The 17,225-nt window shown below is 39.9% G+C and overlaps 2 protein-coding genes across 3 annotated transcripts in view; both read left to right on the top strand.

The window, feature by feature from the left end:
- Positions 1-2,304, top strand: part of rpl35 (ribosomal protein L35) — a 69,844-nt gene extending 67,540 nt beyond the window's left edge. For both annotated transcript variants that reach the window (XM_063011262.1, XM_063011261.1), the window contains exon 4: positions 2,103-2,304. In XM_063011262.1, the coding sequence (XP_062867332.1) occupies positions 2,103-2,252 (150 nt within the window). In that variant the 3' untranslated portion in view covers positions 2,253-2,304. The remainder of the gene's footprint in view (positions 1-2,102) is intronic.
- Positions 2,305-14,598: 12,294 nt separating this feature from the next.
- Positions 14,599-16,291, top strand: LOC134330845 (proteinase-activated receptor 3). The gene is made up of 2 exons (XM_063012114.1): positions 14,599-14,686; positions 15,219-16,291. The coding sequence occupies exons 1-2, from the start codon at positions 14,599-14,601 to the stop codon at positions 16,289-16,291; spliced, it is 1,161 nt and encodes a 386-aa protein (XP_062868184.1).
- Positions 16,292-17,225: the final 934 nt, after the last annotated feature.

The following is a 17,225-nucleotide window of genomic DNA, read 5'->3' as shown; positions in this document are numbered from 1 at the left end:
AGTAATTTTAATCTCTATTAAACTGCCAACGTTGACATTGATTTGGGTATGTGTTATAATGCACCAGTGTAAAGATGGATTCTGATCATTTTCTAATTACTGTTTCTTTGCAATAGTTTTGAGAACCCACCACAGCTCTAAAACATTTAATAGCTTGCTGTCTGATACAGCTAAATGAGCTAACCAAAGGTTTTTTTTGCAATGGTTCTACATTGGCTATTAAGCTATTTTTGATTACTTTAAGATGATTAACCCTTGGCTAATGATTTATCCCTAACAACCTAAACTCAGTAGTATTTGTATACATTAGTATGCATTACTTATACTTCTTAAAGTATAAGGGCAGATACATTTATTGCGTTCACTGTTAAAAAATAAAACATGACCTTCAGAAATAGAAGTGTCCAGATGATTTGACCGACTAGATCACAATCAATATAAGTATGAAATGTATTAAACTAATGAAATATACAGTTTAAATTAGGGCTGTGCGATTAAAAGTTTTAATCAAGATTAATTGCGATTAAAGAACCAAAATTAATCGACTGCAAAAAAAACTAAGCAAAATTTGAAGTTATGCACATTTTTATTGCAAGAACATGTTTACCAATTTTTTTTTATAAAATTATGATACAATTATTAAATACTAATTATTTTAAGAAAGCCAGCCAATACCTATATAGAGTTGTTAACAGCTACCCATCTTTCAGAAATGTAAAATGACAAGTCTGTTCACATTATCTGGCAACAGTGAGGATCTTTTCCTGTTTATAATCCTGCCACTGAAAACAGGCGCTCAGGGTACTACAATGAACCATTTCTAGATGCAACATGTACGTATAACGTCATGTCGACCCACATCGTTAACTACGTTAAAGTGTCTAGTCATTGCGATCCATTTAACACACCAGTGTTTGTAATGTTCCCACGACCTGTACAGTTCATAGGCTTTCCATCCAAATTCATCTGAAATAGTTAGACCGAGTCTGAGCTCATTTCGCTTGTAATGCCTATTCGTGCGCGTAGATGCCTGACGAGACAAAGGCGTGCTTTGACCAACGATGATATTAAGGCATTAATTAATAACTAATTTTGTCTTGTAGTGATTTCTAACTCTTTTTGAAAACAAAAATTATTATTTAAAACACCCTATATTTCGCAATATGTAGCAGCAGCAGCTCGAGTCATTTGTAACTCATGACTGCAAATTGGAAAAAGACCAGTGTTATCATTATACAGTATAAACAGTGTTAAAGCAGCGCAAATTACCACAGTGATGTATGTTTAAAGTAGCACAAACATAGCCCAATAAGAATCGTTTGATTAAAATTTTAATCTCGATAAATTTTTTAATTGCGATTAAAATTTTACCCCGTTAATTAATGCGATTAATGACAGCCCTAGGTAATGGGAAGTATTTGTAGTTAATTTAATATTTTTGTGTGTGTTTACATGGCCTTTTATCACTTGACTTGTTAAAATACAGTGATCTTAATTTAAGTACACCCTTGGCTTTACCAAACGCAAGACGATCACCCAGCATTGCTCCTGCATCGGTGGAGACGGTGTGAATACTCTCTTGCTACAGTAATTCTGGCCAGTCACTGCAGAGTCCCTGTGACATTTATCTGCAGTGATTGGCCTACAGTTCTGTTTCATAGAATTAGTATTTGTTCTTGAATTATTTTAAATAAAAAAATGACATTTGTACAGAGCTCAGTATTCCTTTGTTGAATTTGTTTATTTAAACTGTTGCTGTTGGGTTAAAATGATTAGTGAAGCCCCAGCTTGATATTAGGTAACTGATATCAGTGGGAATGCTGCAATAGGTTGGACTTTAATTAATTACAATCTGATTCACTGTGTATTTTAGTCCTGACAACATGCACAGAAGCCCAAAGAGTATTGAGAATATCTGTTTTTGAAGAGCACTGGTCAGAACTGCTGTTAATTTTTTTGTAGAAAGTGTATCACAGATTCACAACATAGGTGTTGTCTAATTGTCTGAACACTGCAGTAAAAATTCTCATTTTTACTCAATTCTCATTGAAGATATAATGGCATTTGCTTAATATGTACCTTCTCTCCATTGTTCTTTTCAGGGCAAGAAGTACAAGCCTTTGGACTTGAGGCCCAGAAAGACTCGTGCTATTCGCCGGCAACTCACCAAGCATGAGGAGAGCCTCATGACCAAGAAGATGCAGAAGAGGTCTCGTCTCTACTCCATTCGCAAATTCGCTGTCAAGGCCTGAGGCTGTGTTGCTGTTTTTTCTATTGAATAAAACACCCCATCCCTGGTCAAAAGTTGAGTCCTGTGTGTTTCGTTCAATGCTGGGTTTTCAAGATTTATTCCTGGAGGGCCACAGTGCTTTGTAGGGTAGCAAGTGCTCTTTTTAGAAGAGGAAACTGCCCATCTTTTGTGCTGCTGCCCTCCTGAAAGGGAGTTTGACACCCTATATTACAATGTAAGCTTAACAAATACCAGGTGACTGGTCAGATTAATAGTATAATAGCAGATTGGCTATAAGTGAACCCAGGCTTTATTGTGTAAGGTTAGAAGGATTTTCGTGACTATCACCTTTTGTAAATGGGAGATGATTAATAAGAGAACTACTGTGCTCAGTAAATTGTTGAAGTAATTTTTTTTTTTTAATAGATTACTTTCGATTGTCGGAGCTGTGGTTAATCATATTTAGTAATGAGGATATACTGTAGATGCATTTTTACAATGACAAACTGTTAAATTAATAAACTATAAATTTTAAATCTCAAACATAAACAATTTAAGACATTATCAGTATAATATGTAAGCAATTGGTAAGAAGTATGTGGACACCTAAACACGAACCCTGTGTATTCATATGACAAATTTAAAGTGTGTTAGTGGGAAATGATCATTTAAAAGGTCTGGCACATAATTAGTGCGCCTATTCAACACTGGTGTTTATTCAGATCTTTTGCAGGTTTCTAGAATAACTACAAATCAAACTTGGTTTCACTACAGACCTCAAATCGTGTACAGAGCCACCAAAGAAGGAGGAAGCATGACCATAATTCTTGATGCCTCTGGTTAAGACGTAGAAAAGGGTTATAAGATATTCACCATTTGGTGGATTAGCTGTATCGCACTAAAAACAAAAAAAAACTTTCATCACGATATATTTGCTGGCTTGCACTGTTGCCTCAGCAAGAAGGTTCTGGGTTCAGTTCTTTGGTGGAGTGTTCCAGGTCATTTCTGTGTGCAGTTTGTATGTTCTCCCGGTTTCCTCCCACAGTCCAAAGGCATACAGTCAGGTTAATTGGAGAGACCGTACTAAAGTCCTATACAGATAAGTTACATCAGGTTGGCTCTTAATTATCAGCTTGTTAAAAAAAGCTCTTACAATATCCTATTTAAACAGTGAGATTACAAAGCAACATGAATTAACTGATACAGAGTGGAAAAGGCAGAACTGCAGGTCCTATAATGGTGCAGCCACCCTGAAAAGACGAGTCTTTTATTCACTGTTTATAAAACTTTTAGTTGCTTAGCAACACTGTTAACGGACTACGTGATTTCGCGGAAGAATGCTTTTTGTACGTTTTTTTGTAAATAAAAACATTTATGTATCGCTTCGCGTCGTGCCAAAACAACCTTCCTCGTGATAAAATCGCAGTAACGCACGGTCTCTCGTGGCTTATTGCTTTAGTAATGTCATCCTTGTGTATAGATTATATTCTTTATAGTTTTCTTGTCTCAAAATCATTTCATGGTGAGGTTGACACTTTGATTAAAATGCTAATATTGCTTTTAAGATGGTTTTACCATATAGTACTTTTAAAAACTGTCCTGAACATGGAGCGAGTGCATAATAATAAATAAGCGTGAACAAACCTGTAAGAGCATGGATGCACTTGATGTTAATATTTATGTGAATGTTTTCAGTCTAGCTGAGATGCTAAAGATGAATGGTATCACTTCTAACTGTAAGTGTTGTTTAAGTTAAAAAAAGAGTTGATTATTTTATAACTAAGATCAATTCTTCTTAAAAAACAATGGCTTTATAGAGATGTAGATATTCCTATACACTGATTAGCCATAACATTAAAACCACCTTGTTTCTACACTCATTGTCCATTTTTAGCTCCACTTACCATATAGAAGCACTTTGTAGTTCTACAATTACTGACTGTAGTCCATCTGTTTCTCTGCATGCTTTGTTAGCCCCCTTTCACCCTGTTTTTCAATGGTCAGGACTCTCCCAGGACCACCACAGAGCAGGTATTATTTAGGTGGTGGATCATTCTCAGCACTGCAGTGACACTGACATGGTGATGGTGTGTTAGTGTGTGTTGTGCTGGTATGAGTGGATCAGACACAGCAGCACTGATGGAGTTTTTAAACACCTCACCGTCACTGCTGGACTGAGAATAGTCCACCAACCAAAAATATATCCAGCCAACAGCACCCCGTGGGCAGCATCCTGTGACCACTGATGAAGGTCTAGAAGATGACCAACTCAAACAGCAGCAATAGATGAGCGATCGTCTCTGTGTTTACATCTACAAGGTGGACCAACTAGGTAGGAGTGTCTGAGTGGACAGTGAGTACACATATTTAAAAACTCCAGCAGCGCTGCTGTGTGATCCACTCATACCAGCACAACACACACTAACATACACCATAAATAATACCTGCTCTGTGGTGGTCATGTGGGGGTCCTGTGGGGATCCTGACCATTAAAAACAGGGTGAAAGCAGGCTAAAAGGTATGCAGAGAAACAAATGGACTACAGTCAGTAATTGTAGAACTACAAAGTGCTTCTATATGGCAAGTGGAGCTGATAAAATGTAGAAACAAGGAGGTGGTTTTAATGTTATGGCTGATCAGTGTATATTGATTAAAATGACAATAAAGATTTAAGATTAACAAAATTATGATGGAGTCAAATAAATTACAAATACATCTTAGTAAAAGCTTTTGTAAAATGTTTTGTGATTGTCTTTGTAATCACTGTTAAGACACAATAATCAGGTAGGCCTAAATTACATTAAACTATTAGCATTTGTGGGACAGCATGGTGGCTCAGTGGGTAGCACTGTCGCCTCACAGCAAGAAGGTCCTGGGTTTGATTCCCAGGTGGAGCAGTCCAGGTCTTTTCTGTGCGGAGTTTCCACGTTCTCCACGTGTCTGTGTGGGTTTTCTCCGGGAGCTCCGGTTTCCTCCCACAGTCCAAAGACTTGCAAGTGAGGTGAATTGGAATTGTTATAAACAAATTTGCCGTGTTGTTTTTTTATGTATCCATGATGGTGGTCTCGCAGGCTGGGTGGTCTTGCCATGTTAGTCATTAACAACATGTTTAAACCCAGCAGAGCTCATTAACAATTCATATCATGTACAGTGTATCACAAAAGTGAGTACACCCCTCACATTTCTGCAAATATTTCATTATATCTTTTCATGGGACAACACTATAGACATGAAACTTGGATATAACTTAGAGTAGTCAGTGTACAGCTTGTATAGCAGTGTAGATTTACTCTCTTCTGAAAATAACTCAACACACAGCCATTAATGTCTAAATAGCTGGCAACATAAGTGAGTACACCCCACAGTGAACATGTCCAAATTGTGCCCAAATGTGTCGTTGTCCCTCCCTGGTGTCATGTGTCAAGGTCCCAGGTGTAAATGGGGAGCAGGGCTGTTAAATTTGGTGTTTTGGGTACAATTCTCTCATACTGGCCACTGGATATTCAACATGGCACCTCATGGCAAAGAACTCTCTGAGGATGTGAGAAATAGAATTGTTGCTCTCCACAAAGATGGCCTGGGCTATAAGAAGATTGCTAACACCCTGAAACTGAGCTACAGCATGGTGGCCAAGGTCATACAGCGGTTTTCCAGGACAGGTTCCACTCGGAACAGGCTTCGCCAGGGTCGACCAAAGAAGTTGAGTCCATGTGTTCGGCGTCATATCCAGAGGTTGGCTTTAAAAAATAGACACATGAGTGCTGCCAGCATTGCTGCAGAGGTTGAAGACGTGGGAGGTCAGCCTGTCAGTGCTCAGACCATACGCCGCACACTGCATCAACTTGGTCTGCATGGTCGTCATCCCAGAAGGAAGCTGACGCACAAGAAAGCCCGCAAACAGTTCGCTGAAGACAAGCAGTCCAAGAACATGGATTACTGGAATGCCCTGTGGTCTGACGAGGCCAAGATAAACTTGTTTGGCTCAGATGGTGTCCAGCATGTGTGGCGGCGCCCTGGTGAGAAGTACCAAGACAACTGTATCTTCCCTACAGTCAAGCATGGTGGTGGTAGCATCATGGTCTTGGGCTGCATGAGTGTTGCTGGCACTGGGGAGCTGCAGTTCATTGAGGGAAACATGAATTACAACATGTACTGTGACATTCTGAAACAGAGCATGATCCCCTCCCTTCGAAAACTGGGCCTCATGGCAGTTTTCCAACAGGATAACAACCCCAAACACAACCTCCAAGATGACAACTGCCTTGCTGAGGAAGCTGAAGGTAAAGGTGATGGACTAAACCCAATTGAGCACCTGTGGCGCATCCTCAAGTGGAAGGTGGAGGAGTTCAAGGTGTCTAACATCCACCAGCTCCGTGATGTCATCATGGAGGAGTGGAAGAGGATTCCAGTAGCAACCTGTGCAGCTCTGGTGAATTCCATGCCCAGGAGGGTTAAGGCAGTGCTGGATAATAATGGTGGTCACACAAAATATTGACACTTTGGGCACAATTTGGACATGTTCACTGTGGGGTGTATTCACTTATGTTGCCAGCCATTTAGACATTAATGGCTGTGTGTTGAGTTATTTTCAGAAGACAGTAAATCTACACTGCTATACAAGCTGTACACTGACTACTCTAAGTTATATCCAAGTTTCATGTCTATAGTGTTGTCCCATGAAAAGATATAATGAAATATTTGCAGAAATGTGAGGGGTGTACTCACTTTTGTGATACACTGTACCTCCATCTATGCTGTGTGTGTGTGTTTGTTTGTGCATCTCAGGTTTCACCAGGCAACACTGGGTGCATGGCATTAATACCCTGGACAAGGAGACAATGTATTGCAGGGCTTCTGCCATCCACCTCTCTCCATCTCAACACTTGGCTTGTCTGTGTAGAGCAGGGGTGTCAAACTCATTTTCACCGACGACCACATCAGCATTATGATGGCCCTCAAAGGGCCGTTCGTAACGTATCCTGCTGCGATTGAAGTCTGCTTTGTAATTCTTGGACAATTTGCTGTTTTTCTTAGAGGCTAAATTTAGCACACTTAGTTCCGTGTTTATTTGGTATTTTTATTTCTGTATTGTACTCCTTTACCACCGACATGGCTTCATAACACAAAAGACATATCGGTTTTTCTTCTTGAAGCACAAACTTGTATTTGCTTTCCAACCTTTCATTAAATTACCTTCCTTCTGCTTCAATTTTCTCTTCCTGGACATTTTGGGATTATTTGTAGATATTTCTCAACATCAGTTGATTGAAACCCGTCTTTGTTAGACGCTGATGTGGAAACACCGCGATCTAGTGGCAGAATGCGGTCACTTCACGAGTCACAAATTGATAGTCATTGTGGGAGATGTAGTTTATGTACGATTTTACAATGTATTTTAAGACAATCATACATCTTTCAGTCCATAATTGCCAGTGTCTAACTCTTCTCTTCATTACGCACACCATACATTTTCTATATGAGACAGATCTGGGCTGCAGGCAGGCCAGTCAGGCACACACACTCTGTGTCTATGTAGTTTTGTTGTTGTTGGGCATGGGGAATAAGGCATGACACTGTCATGCTAAAATAACCATGGACTTTAAGAAAAATACATCACCTTTGTGTGCCAGCATGTGTTTCTCTAAAATCCCAATATCTGTCTCAGCGTCAACGGCACCTTCACACGTATGCAAGTCACCATGCCATTAACCGAGGTTGGTTTTTGCACCTTTTGCAGATAACAGTCTAGATCATTTTAGACGGATGGATAACTGGACAGCAGTTTTTTTCTTTCTGACAACCAGCTGAATCAGATTGCAAATAATTTATCATCTACTGTACATAATGTTGTCAGAATATTCAAAGAATCTGGAGAAAATATCAGTCCATGGAGGTCAATGTGGGTGACCTTCAAGCCCTCAAACGGCATTGGATGAGAACCCAACATGCTACTGTTATAAATATAGCCACATGGGCTTGGTAGTACTTCAGAAAACTGTTGTTACTTAACACAGTCTGAAATGCTTCTGAATTTACTTTTTAACCCTTAAAATTAGCAAGTAAATTAAGTTGTAATGAACTACGCTCGTTTGTTTTCATGTGTTACATTTCAGGGTACTTAAATTGTTTGAGTAACCAATGCACCTTACCTTAAGGGCAAAAAACATACCTGTAATAAAACCCTCAGTACTACAAGATCACAGTAAAGATTCCTGTTTAGACTTGAATCTAAGCTGTGAAAGAATGAGTTTAAAAGTGTGTGTGTGTCTGTTTAAGTGGATACAAGGCTGGAAAGCGTACCACCACATGGGTTATGTTTTTTTTTTTTTTTCTGTATGTAAAATAAAGAGTAAACATTCAATAACCCTTAAAACCTAAAAAATTTGTTTAAACTTGATCTGAATTAGTCAGCTGTGAAGGAATGCGTTTAATGTTTGTGTGTGTGGGGGTTGGATAGATCAACCGAGCCACCATATGGTTCTTGTTTATTATTCCTAAATGAGTGACCTAAAGTCCGTGTGGCTTTCAGTCACAGGCTTGTTTTTTTGGAGAGGGGATTGTGGGAATGTGCCATTTAGAGACCAAATTCTAAAATATAATCCAGTACGGGTGGTTATTGGAAGAAAATTAATCTACAAAATAGAGTTAAAGAAGTAAGTCGACACCTAAACATTACATCCTTAAAGTCATGACTAATAATTTAAGGTTATTTTTCCTTTGCTGCTTTAACAGCCTCCACTCTTCTGGGAAGTTTGAAGGTCATGACATAGATTGTAAAATGCATAGTAATGTAAAACACATGCAGTGTTCCCTACATTTACTTTATATATATATACATATACAGTGTATCACAAAAGTGAGTACACCCCTCACATTTCTGCAGATATTTAAGTATATCTTTTCATGGGACAACACTGACAAAATGACACTTTGACACAATGAAAAGTAGTCTGTGTGCAGCTTATATAACAGTGTAAATTTATTCTTCCCTCAAAATAACTCAATATACAGCCATTTATGTCTAAACCACCGGCAACAAAAGTGAGTACACCCCTTAGTGAAAGTTCCTGAAGTGTCAATATTTTGTGTGGCCACCATTATTTCCCAGAACTGCCTTAACTCTCCTGGGCATGGAGTTTACCAGAGCTTCACAGGTTGCCACTGGAATGCTTTTCCACTCCTCCATGACGACATCACGGAGCTGGCGGATATTCGAGACTTTGCGCTCCTCCACCTTCCGCTTGAGGATGCCCCAAAGATGTTCTATTGGGTTTAGGTCTGGAGACATGCTTGGCCAGTCCATCACCTTTACCCTCAGCCTCTTCAATAAAGCAGTGGTCGTCTTAGAGGTGTGTTTGGGGTCATTATCATGCTGGAACACTGCCCTGCGACCCAGTTTCCGGAGGGAGGGGATCATGCTCTGCTTCAGTATTTCACAGTACATATTGGAGTTCATGTGATCCTCAATGAAATGTAACTCCCCAACACCTGCTGCACTCATGCAGCCCCAGACCATGGCATTCCCACCACAATGCTTGACTGTAGGCATGACACACTTATCTTTGTACTCCTCACCTGATTGCCGCCACACATGCTTGAGACCATCTGAACCAAACAAATGAATCTTGGTCCCATCAGACCATAGGACATGGTTCCAGTAATCCATGTCCTTTGTTGACATGTCTTCAGCAAACTGTTTGCGGGCTTTCTTGTGTAGAGACTTCAGAAGAGGCTTCCTTCTGGGGTGACAGCCATGCAGACCAATTTGATGTAGTGTGCGGTGTATGGTCTGAGCACTGACAGGCTGACCCCCCACCTTTTCAATCTCTGCAGCAATGCTGACAGCACTCCTGCGCCTAACTTTCAAAGACAGCAGTTGGATGTGACGCTGAGCACGTGCACTCAGCTTCTTTGGACGAGGTCAACGCGAGGTCTGTTCTGAGTGGACCCTGCTCTTTTAAAACGCTGGATGATCTTAGCCACTGTGCTGCAGCTCAGTTTCAGGGTGTTGGCAATCTTCTTGTAGCCTTGGCCATCTTCATGTAGCGCAACAATTCGTCTTTTAAGATCCTCAGAGAGTTCTTTGCCATGAGGTGCCATGTTGGAACTTTCAGTGACCAGTATGAGAGAGTGTGAGAGCAGTACTACTAAATTGAACACACCTGCTCCCTATGCACACCTGAGACCTAGTAACACTAACAAATCACATGACATTTTGGAGGGAAAATGACAAGCAGTGCTCAATTTGGACATTTAGGGGTGTAGTCTCTTAGGGGTGTACTCACTTTTGTTGCCGGTGGTTTAGACATTAATGGCTGTATATTGAGTTATTTTGAGGGAAGAATAAATTTACACTGTTATATAAGCTGCACACAGACTACTTTTCATTGTGTCAAAGTGTCATTTTGTCAGTGTTGTCCCATGAAAAGATATACTTAAATATCTGCAGAAATGTGAGGGGTGTACTCACTTTTGTGATACACTGTATATACTGTATATATATATATATATATATACACACTATACTGGCAAAAGTATTCACTCACCCATCCAAATCATTGAATTCAGGTGTTCCAATCACGTCCATGGCCTCAGGTGTATAGAACCAAGCACCTAGGCATGCAGACTGCTTCTACAAACATTTGTGAAAGAATGGGTCACTCTTAGGAGCTCAGTGAATTCCAGCGTGGTACCGTGATAGGATGCCACCTGTGCAACAACTCCACTCATGAAATTTCCTTGCCACTAAATATTCCACAGTCAACTGTCAGTGGTATTATAACAAAGTGGAAGCGAACTGGGAACGTCAGCAACTCAGCCTTGAAGTGGTAGGCCACGTAAAATGACAGAGCGGGATCAGCGGACTAGCCCTAAATTGCCCCCGTCCCAACTTTTTTTGGAATGTGTTGCAGGCCTAAAATGCAGGTATAAATGGAGGTATATTAATAAATAAAATCAAGTTAAGCAGACAAAACAAGAAATATCTCAGGTTCAAACTGTCTGCAATCAAATAAAAGTCAAAGTAAATGTAAGGAACACTGCATTATTATTTTATTTGCATTTTCCATAATGTCCTAACCTTTTCTGATTTGGGGTTGTACAAAGGAAAGTAGCTTTAGAAGTAACAGCCTAAAAAAGAAAAGCCTAAAAAGGCCATGATGGATGTGGGGGGGACAGAATGACGTAAGTGCTAAAGAATTCAGCTAGAAGTACAATTCCGTATGTATGTGTGTGTGTGTGTGTGTGTGTGTGTGTGTGTGTGTGTGTGTGTGTGTGTGTGTGTGTGTGTGTATGTGTATGTGTATGTGTGTGTGGGAGGGGGCACGTAAAGAGAGAAAGAGAACTACAGAGTCTGAGAGACAGAAAGAGAAGAAAAAAACAGACGTTAGACCCACAGTCTAGGACCAGAGCATGCTCATGCTGATAAGTGAGAGTCGGGCTTTTCCTCTTTCTTCTTCCTCTTTCTTGAAGATTAGGAGCTCTAGTGCCAACAAGACTGTTTTGTCTCTAACAACTGATCGAACTCTTAACAACCATGCAAAAAATACATTGGCTTTTTTTGCTGACTTTACTTTTTGTGGGTGCAACACAAGGTAAAAATGATTTTTAAAGCCATATTACACTTTGTATGTCTTATAGTGTCTTCGTAAAAATGATTCAATATGTAAGTACATTCTATTTTATAGTGTTGATTGATAACATATCAAACTTTGAATTAATTAAATATATATCTTTAATAAAACATGTATTACATTGTTCATAATTTACATTGTACTTTGCAGTCTGAGGACTTGGGTCAGGTTTTCCATTTCACTGCAGGCTGTACACTGATCAGCCATAACATTAAAACCACCTCTTTGTTTCTACACTCCACTTACCATATAGAAGCACTTTAAATTTCTACAATTACTGACTGTAGTCCATCTATTTCTCTACATACCTTTTTAGCCTGCTTTCACCCTGTTCTTTAATGGTCAGGACCCCCACAGAGCAGGTATTATTTAGGTGGTGGGTGGATCACACACAGCAGCGCTGCTGGAGTTTTTAAATACCGTGTCCGCTCATTGTCCACTCTATTATACACTCCTACCTGGATGGTCCACCTTGTAGATGTAAAGTCAGAGACTATCGCTCATCTATTGCTGCTGTTTGAGTTGGTCATCTTTTAGACTTCATCAGTGGTCACAGAACGCTGCCCACAGGGCGCTGTTGGCTTGATATTTTTGGTTGGTGGACTATTCTCAGTCCAGCAGTGACAGTGAGGTGTTTAAAACTCTATCAGCATTGCTCATACCAGCACAACACACACTAACGCACCACCACCATGCCAGTGTCACTGCAGTGCTGAGAATGATCCACCACCCAAATAATACCTACTCTGTAGTGGTCCTGTGGGGTCCTGACCATTGAAGAACAGGGTTAAACAGGGCTAAAAAAGATGTAGAGAAACAGATAGACTACAGTCAGTAATTGTAGAACTACAAAGTGCTTCTATATGGCAAGTGGAAACAAGGAGGTGGTTTTAATGTTATGGCTGATCAGTGTATATTGTATATAAATGTGTATGTGACAGATGAATCTTGAATCATTAATCTTGAAATGATTATCGTACCAGAACTGCTGCTGACAAAATTAACAAACAGTTAAAAGATCATTTGAAATGCCTGTAGTTACACAAATCGTTTTATTGTCCATGTAAGCATATCATTTTATGTTAATCTTGTTCTAAATATGGGCAACTAATGCAAATACATGCAAATGTAAACCCAACTTATAAGCACAGTTTAATTGCATGAGTAGGTGTTTAAGTGTAATTAAATCTTTAGGGAAATTCCATCCTTTAGGAAGAAGGATTCTGGAGTCAGATTATAAAAGACATTTTCACCTTAATTATACAACATCACAGTGTGATATCTACAGTTTGTAACTGTCAGTTTCAAACACTCATAACAGACAAATGTCATTTCCAGTAAAGCTGATTTTCTTTAGTTGTTAATATACAACAAAGGCACTTTTTCTTTAGTTGTTAATATACAACAAAGGCACTTTTTAATGTTACTCTTTGTTTTTTAAAGTGTCTTTATTAATTACAACCCCAAATCAAATGCAAATAATAAAAAACACAGAGTTTTTTACATTTACTTTGACTTTTATTTCAATGCAGACAGTTTGAACCCAAGATATTTCATGTTTTATCTGCTCAACTTCATCTAATTTTTTCCATGGCCATACACTAAGAGAGAGATTTCAACCACTGACCCACTGTTGGTGGTTTCATGTTTTTCCACTTACAAGATATACTGTGTTTAGCATGGAGGAAGCATATATTGATCAGTTTTTTGTTCACACTCGATATTGTTGTATTTTCTGTGTATAAACCCAGAATACATAGTTTTGGGCAGAGAGGCAACTTAATGGAAGTAATTACTTATATAATTTCTTTTACACTCTTCCAAAAATTATTAATATAACTACATTTCCACATACAGTAAAATAATGTTCCTACCTCCACATCACACTTACTTCATGTATCCGGGTTATTGTCTTTAAACTTGTGCAACAGAGAAGGACAATAATATACTCGCATAATCCACTTGTACTGTATCAGTCTGAGTCTAGAATTTATGGAGTGACATTGTAAATCATGACACAACCTTTTCCATTCTTTATCAGCAATATCTACCTTCAGGTCTGTCTGCCAAGCTATTTTTTTCTTCTCTGAAGATTCTTTACAATTATTATTTAAAATATTATATATATATATAGAATATCTGACCCTTGCCAGAGGAATGTTCCAGACCTGTTTTTTCAAGTAAAGACAGCACAGGTTTATTATCAGGCTTTATCTGCAAGGCTGCTGGTCTAATTTGCTTTTATTATTCTGGAGATGGGTCTAAAACTGGAATTGATTGGACATAGTTTGGAACAAGAGAATATGTTTGCTGGACAACCATCTCTAAAGCACTCCTTAAATTGGGCATTTATGCCAGAGGGCAAGACAATAGGAAGCCAAGTGGGAAGCCAATGTAATGATGCTTGTCGTTAAAGTTAGTTACATGCTAAGAAGAATTTGAGCAGAACTGAGAGCGGAACACGGTGCAACATGGAACATGAGATATAGTGGTGGAAGCAACATGTTCTGGGTTGCTTCTAAGTGACAGGGACAGAAAAACTGGTTCAAATAAGAGGATGGATGAGTGCAGCCAAATACAGAACTGCCTTAAAGTAAACTGTCATTGGTGACATTTAACCTTTCTACACAGAAATGACCCAATGCATACAGCCAAAACAACACTGGAGTGGCTTCAGGGCAAGTCTCTGAATGTTTTTAAGCAGACCCCATCAAACATCTATAGAGAGATGTGACGATGGCAGTGCACAAATGCTTGTCATCCAGTCTTACAAAGCTTGTGAGGAACTTCCAAAAAGAATGGGATCAAATGCCCAAGTTCAGATGTGCAAAGCTCACTGGCCAAGATAACTTGCAGCCCAAAATCACAACCCATGAATTCAAGGATTTTGCTGTATTTGGCTACATTCATCTGTTCCACTGATGCTGCTACCACCATGTTTCACAGTAGGGATGGTATTGGCCAGCTAATTTGCAGGGCTTGTTTTTCACCATAGTGCTTGCTTTTCTGCCCAAAGAGTTCAATCTTTATCTCATTAGACCAGAGAATCACTTTTCCTGCATTACCGGAGTACATTGCACGCCACTTGGGCTGTCATTGGTCTTGTAAACAACATGAATAGCCGAAACCCTGGAACGGACTGATGCTTGCTCACAGTGTGGAACTGGACCCACCATGAACCTAAAATGGTTCATGAAAATGAAATGAGCATTGATTAAGTGTGGATGGATGTGTAAAAGTTGTAATTATATCCATTCAAAATCAAATGCACAACAAAAACAGTGTAAATAAAGTAAATGTACATATGATGTATCTTGCATATTCATTATTGTTTTATATTCTCTTCTTTACTGTAGGGAAGAAGTTGAAGAAAAACATGGATAATGTCACTAACGGCATAAATCCAAGATTTTTCCGTGGCGAAGGAGTTACTGTTCACCTTCCTCTTCCTTCAAACTCGACGGATACGCAAACATTTGGAGTGCCTGGTCCAGTGCTAAGGCTCTTATCCAATAACACCGTGTGGTACCTCAGTTGTCCGCTGAGCACACAAGCCATTCCAGCTATCTATGTAGTGGCTATCGTTATTGGAATTCCGGCTAATGTGGCCATACTGGTCTCAGTAGGAGCCAAAGTGCGCATGGTATCATCTGCTATTTTGTGTTGCAGCCTAGCAGTGTCAGACCTGCTTCTCCTGCTGAGCCTGCTATTTAAAGCACATTACCACTTCTCAGGAAATGACTGGGCATTTGGTGAGGCCATGTGCCGCATCACTACCGCCTGCTTTTATGGCAACCTCTACTGCTCAGCCCACACAATTGCTTGCGTGAGCATCAAGCGCTATCTAGCTGTGGTGCATCCATTCTTGTACAAGAGCCTTCCCAAGCGCTCCTGCACCGCCTGGGCTGGCTTAGCTGTGTGGGTCGTGTTTTCATTAGCAATGGTGCCAGAGCTTCTGGTCCGTCAGAGCTACCGCATTACTCAGCTGGGGATAACAACGTGCCACGACGTCCTTCCTGTCGATGTTAACAAGTATGACTTCCTGGTATATTATAACATAGGGTTAACGTTATTAGGCTTCCTCCTCCCCCTGCTGGTGTCCGCGGTGTGTTACGTCTCCATTGTCTGGCATTTAAACCGCTCGCACCACGACTGGAGTGTCTACATCAAGGCCAGCACTGTAGTTTTCTTCATCTTCGTGGTCTGTTTCGGCCCAAGCAGCTGCATCCAGTTTCTGCACTATATACGGCTTTATTCAAGTGGAGAGGAGAATTTCTACGTCTACTTCAATATAGCCGCATGTCTCTGCTGCCTCCACTGCTGTCTGGATCCATTTCTGTTTCTCCTCCTCTCCAGGACTGCAGGCTCCAAGCTTTACTTCATAACCCGAAAAGAAAATCAAGAAAAGACAATCAGCATTTCCACCTAAAAGTCGCCGGAGGCATTTTTTAATTGGTAACTCCTTTGAAATTGTGGAATTTTGTTACATAGATAGGGTATGTATTGACTAATTTGAGTAGTGGTAGCTCAGTGGTTAAGATACTGGACTAGTAACTACGAGGTTGCCACAATTGGGCCTTTATGCAAAACCTTTAATGCTCAATAGTTTGGAATGTATTCTTCACAATTATTAAGTCACTTTGGAGTGTCTGCCTTAAATGATAAAAGTAATTAGTATTTTATCATGTTTTAGCAGTTATCTAACTGCCACTAAAATTTTTTGTTTATGCGTTTTCTCCTATTTAGCGCGTCCAGTTGCCCGATTGTGTCATGCTTCCTCTCCAATAATGCCAATCCCCGCTCTGATTGAGGAGCACAAAGCTAACCCATGCCTCCTCCAACAAGCCGTATGCATTTTGTCACCTACACTTTTACGAGTGCAGTGCAGCTCAGCGTTGTGTACGGAGAGACACACCCTGACAGCGTTTTCCATCTCTGTGCAGGCGCTATCAATCAGCCAGCTATCATTAGTTGTGAGAGAGTGCCTATCCGGCTTTAATATCCCTCCCCTATGTGAACAACAGGCCAATCGTTGTTCATGTGGCTGCTCAGCCCAGCCGGATAGCAGAGCTGAGATTCGATACGATGTATTCGAAATCCCAGCTATGGTGCGCTAGTGTGTGTTTTTACCACTGCGCCACCTGAGCAGCCTAATGCAAGTTAACATGTTTTAGCAGTAAGCAAGTCAACTTGCTTTTATGGGACTCCAGGAAAACCAGTTTCCAGCTGGCATATTCACATATGGTCATAGTCTTGGTATTTATAGTATGCAATAAATAGACCATTTCAGTAGGTTGTTCAGGCAATAATAAAGTTTAATGTTTTATGTAGATTTTTATTTTGTATTTAACTTAGTTTAAGGT

This window comes from Trichomycterus rosablanca, chromosome 16 (assembly GCF_030014385.1).
Source record: "Trichomycterus rosablanca isolate fTriRos1 chromosome 16, fTriRos1.hap1, whole genome shotgun sequence".
In the NCBI taxonomy this organism is placed as follows: Eukaryota; Metazoa; Chordata; class Actinopteri; order Siluriformes; family Trichomycteridae; genus Trichomycterus; species Trichomycterus rosablanca.
This window is presented reverse-complemented; position numbering and strand designations above follow the sequence as displayed.

What these genes read in the sequence shown, in the direction of transcription:
- LOC134330845 (XM_063012114.1), top strand. Translation starts at nt 14,599, where the DNA reads ATGGCAGTGCACAAATGCTTGTCATCCAGTCTTACAAAGCTTGTGAGG. An exon ending in TCAAATGCCCAAGTTCAGAT is followed by an intron (nt 14,687 to 15,218) that starts GTGCAAAGCTCA and finishes TCTTTACTGTAG; the next exon opens with GGAAGAAGTTGAAGAAAAAC.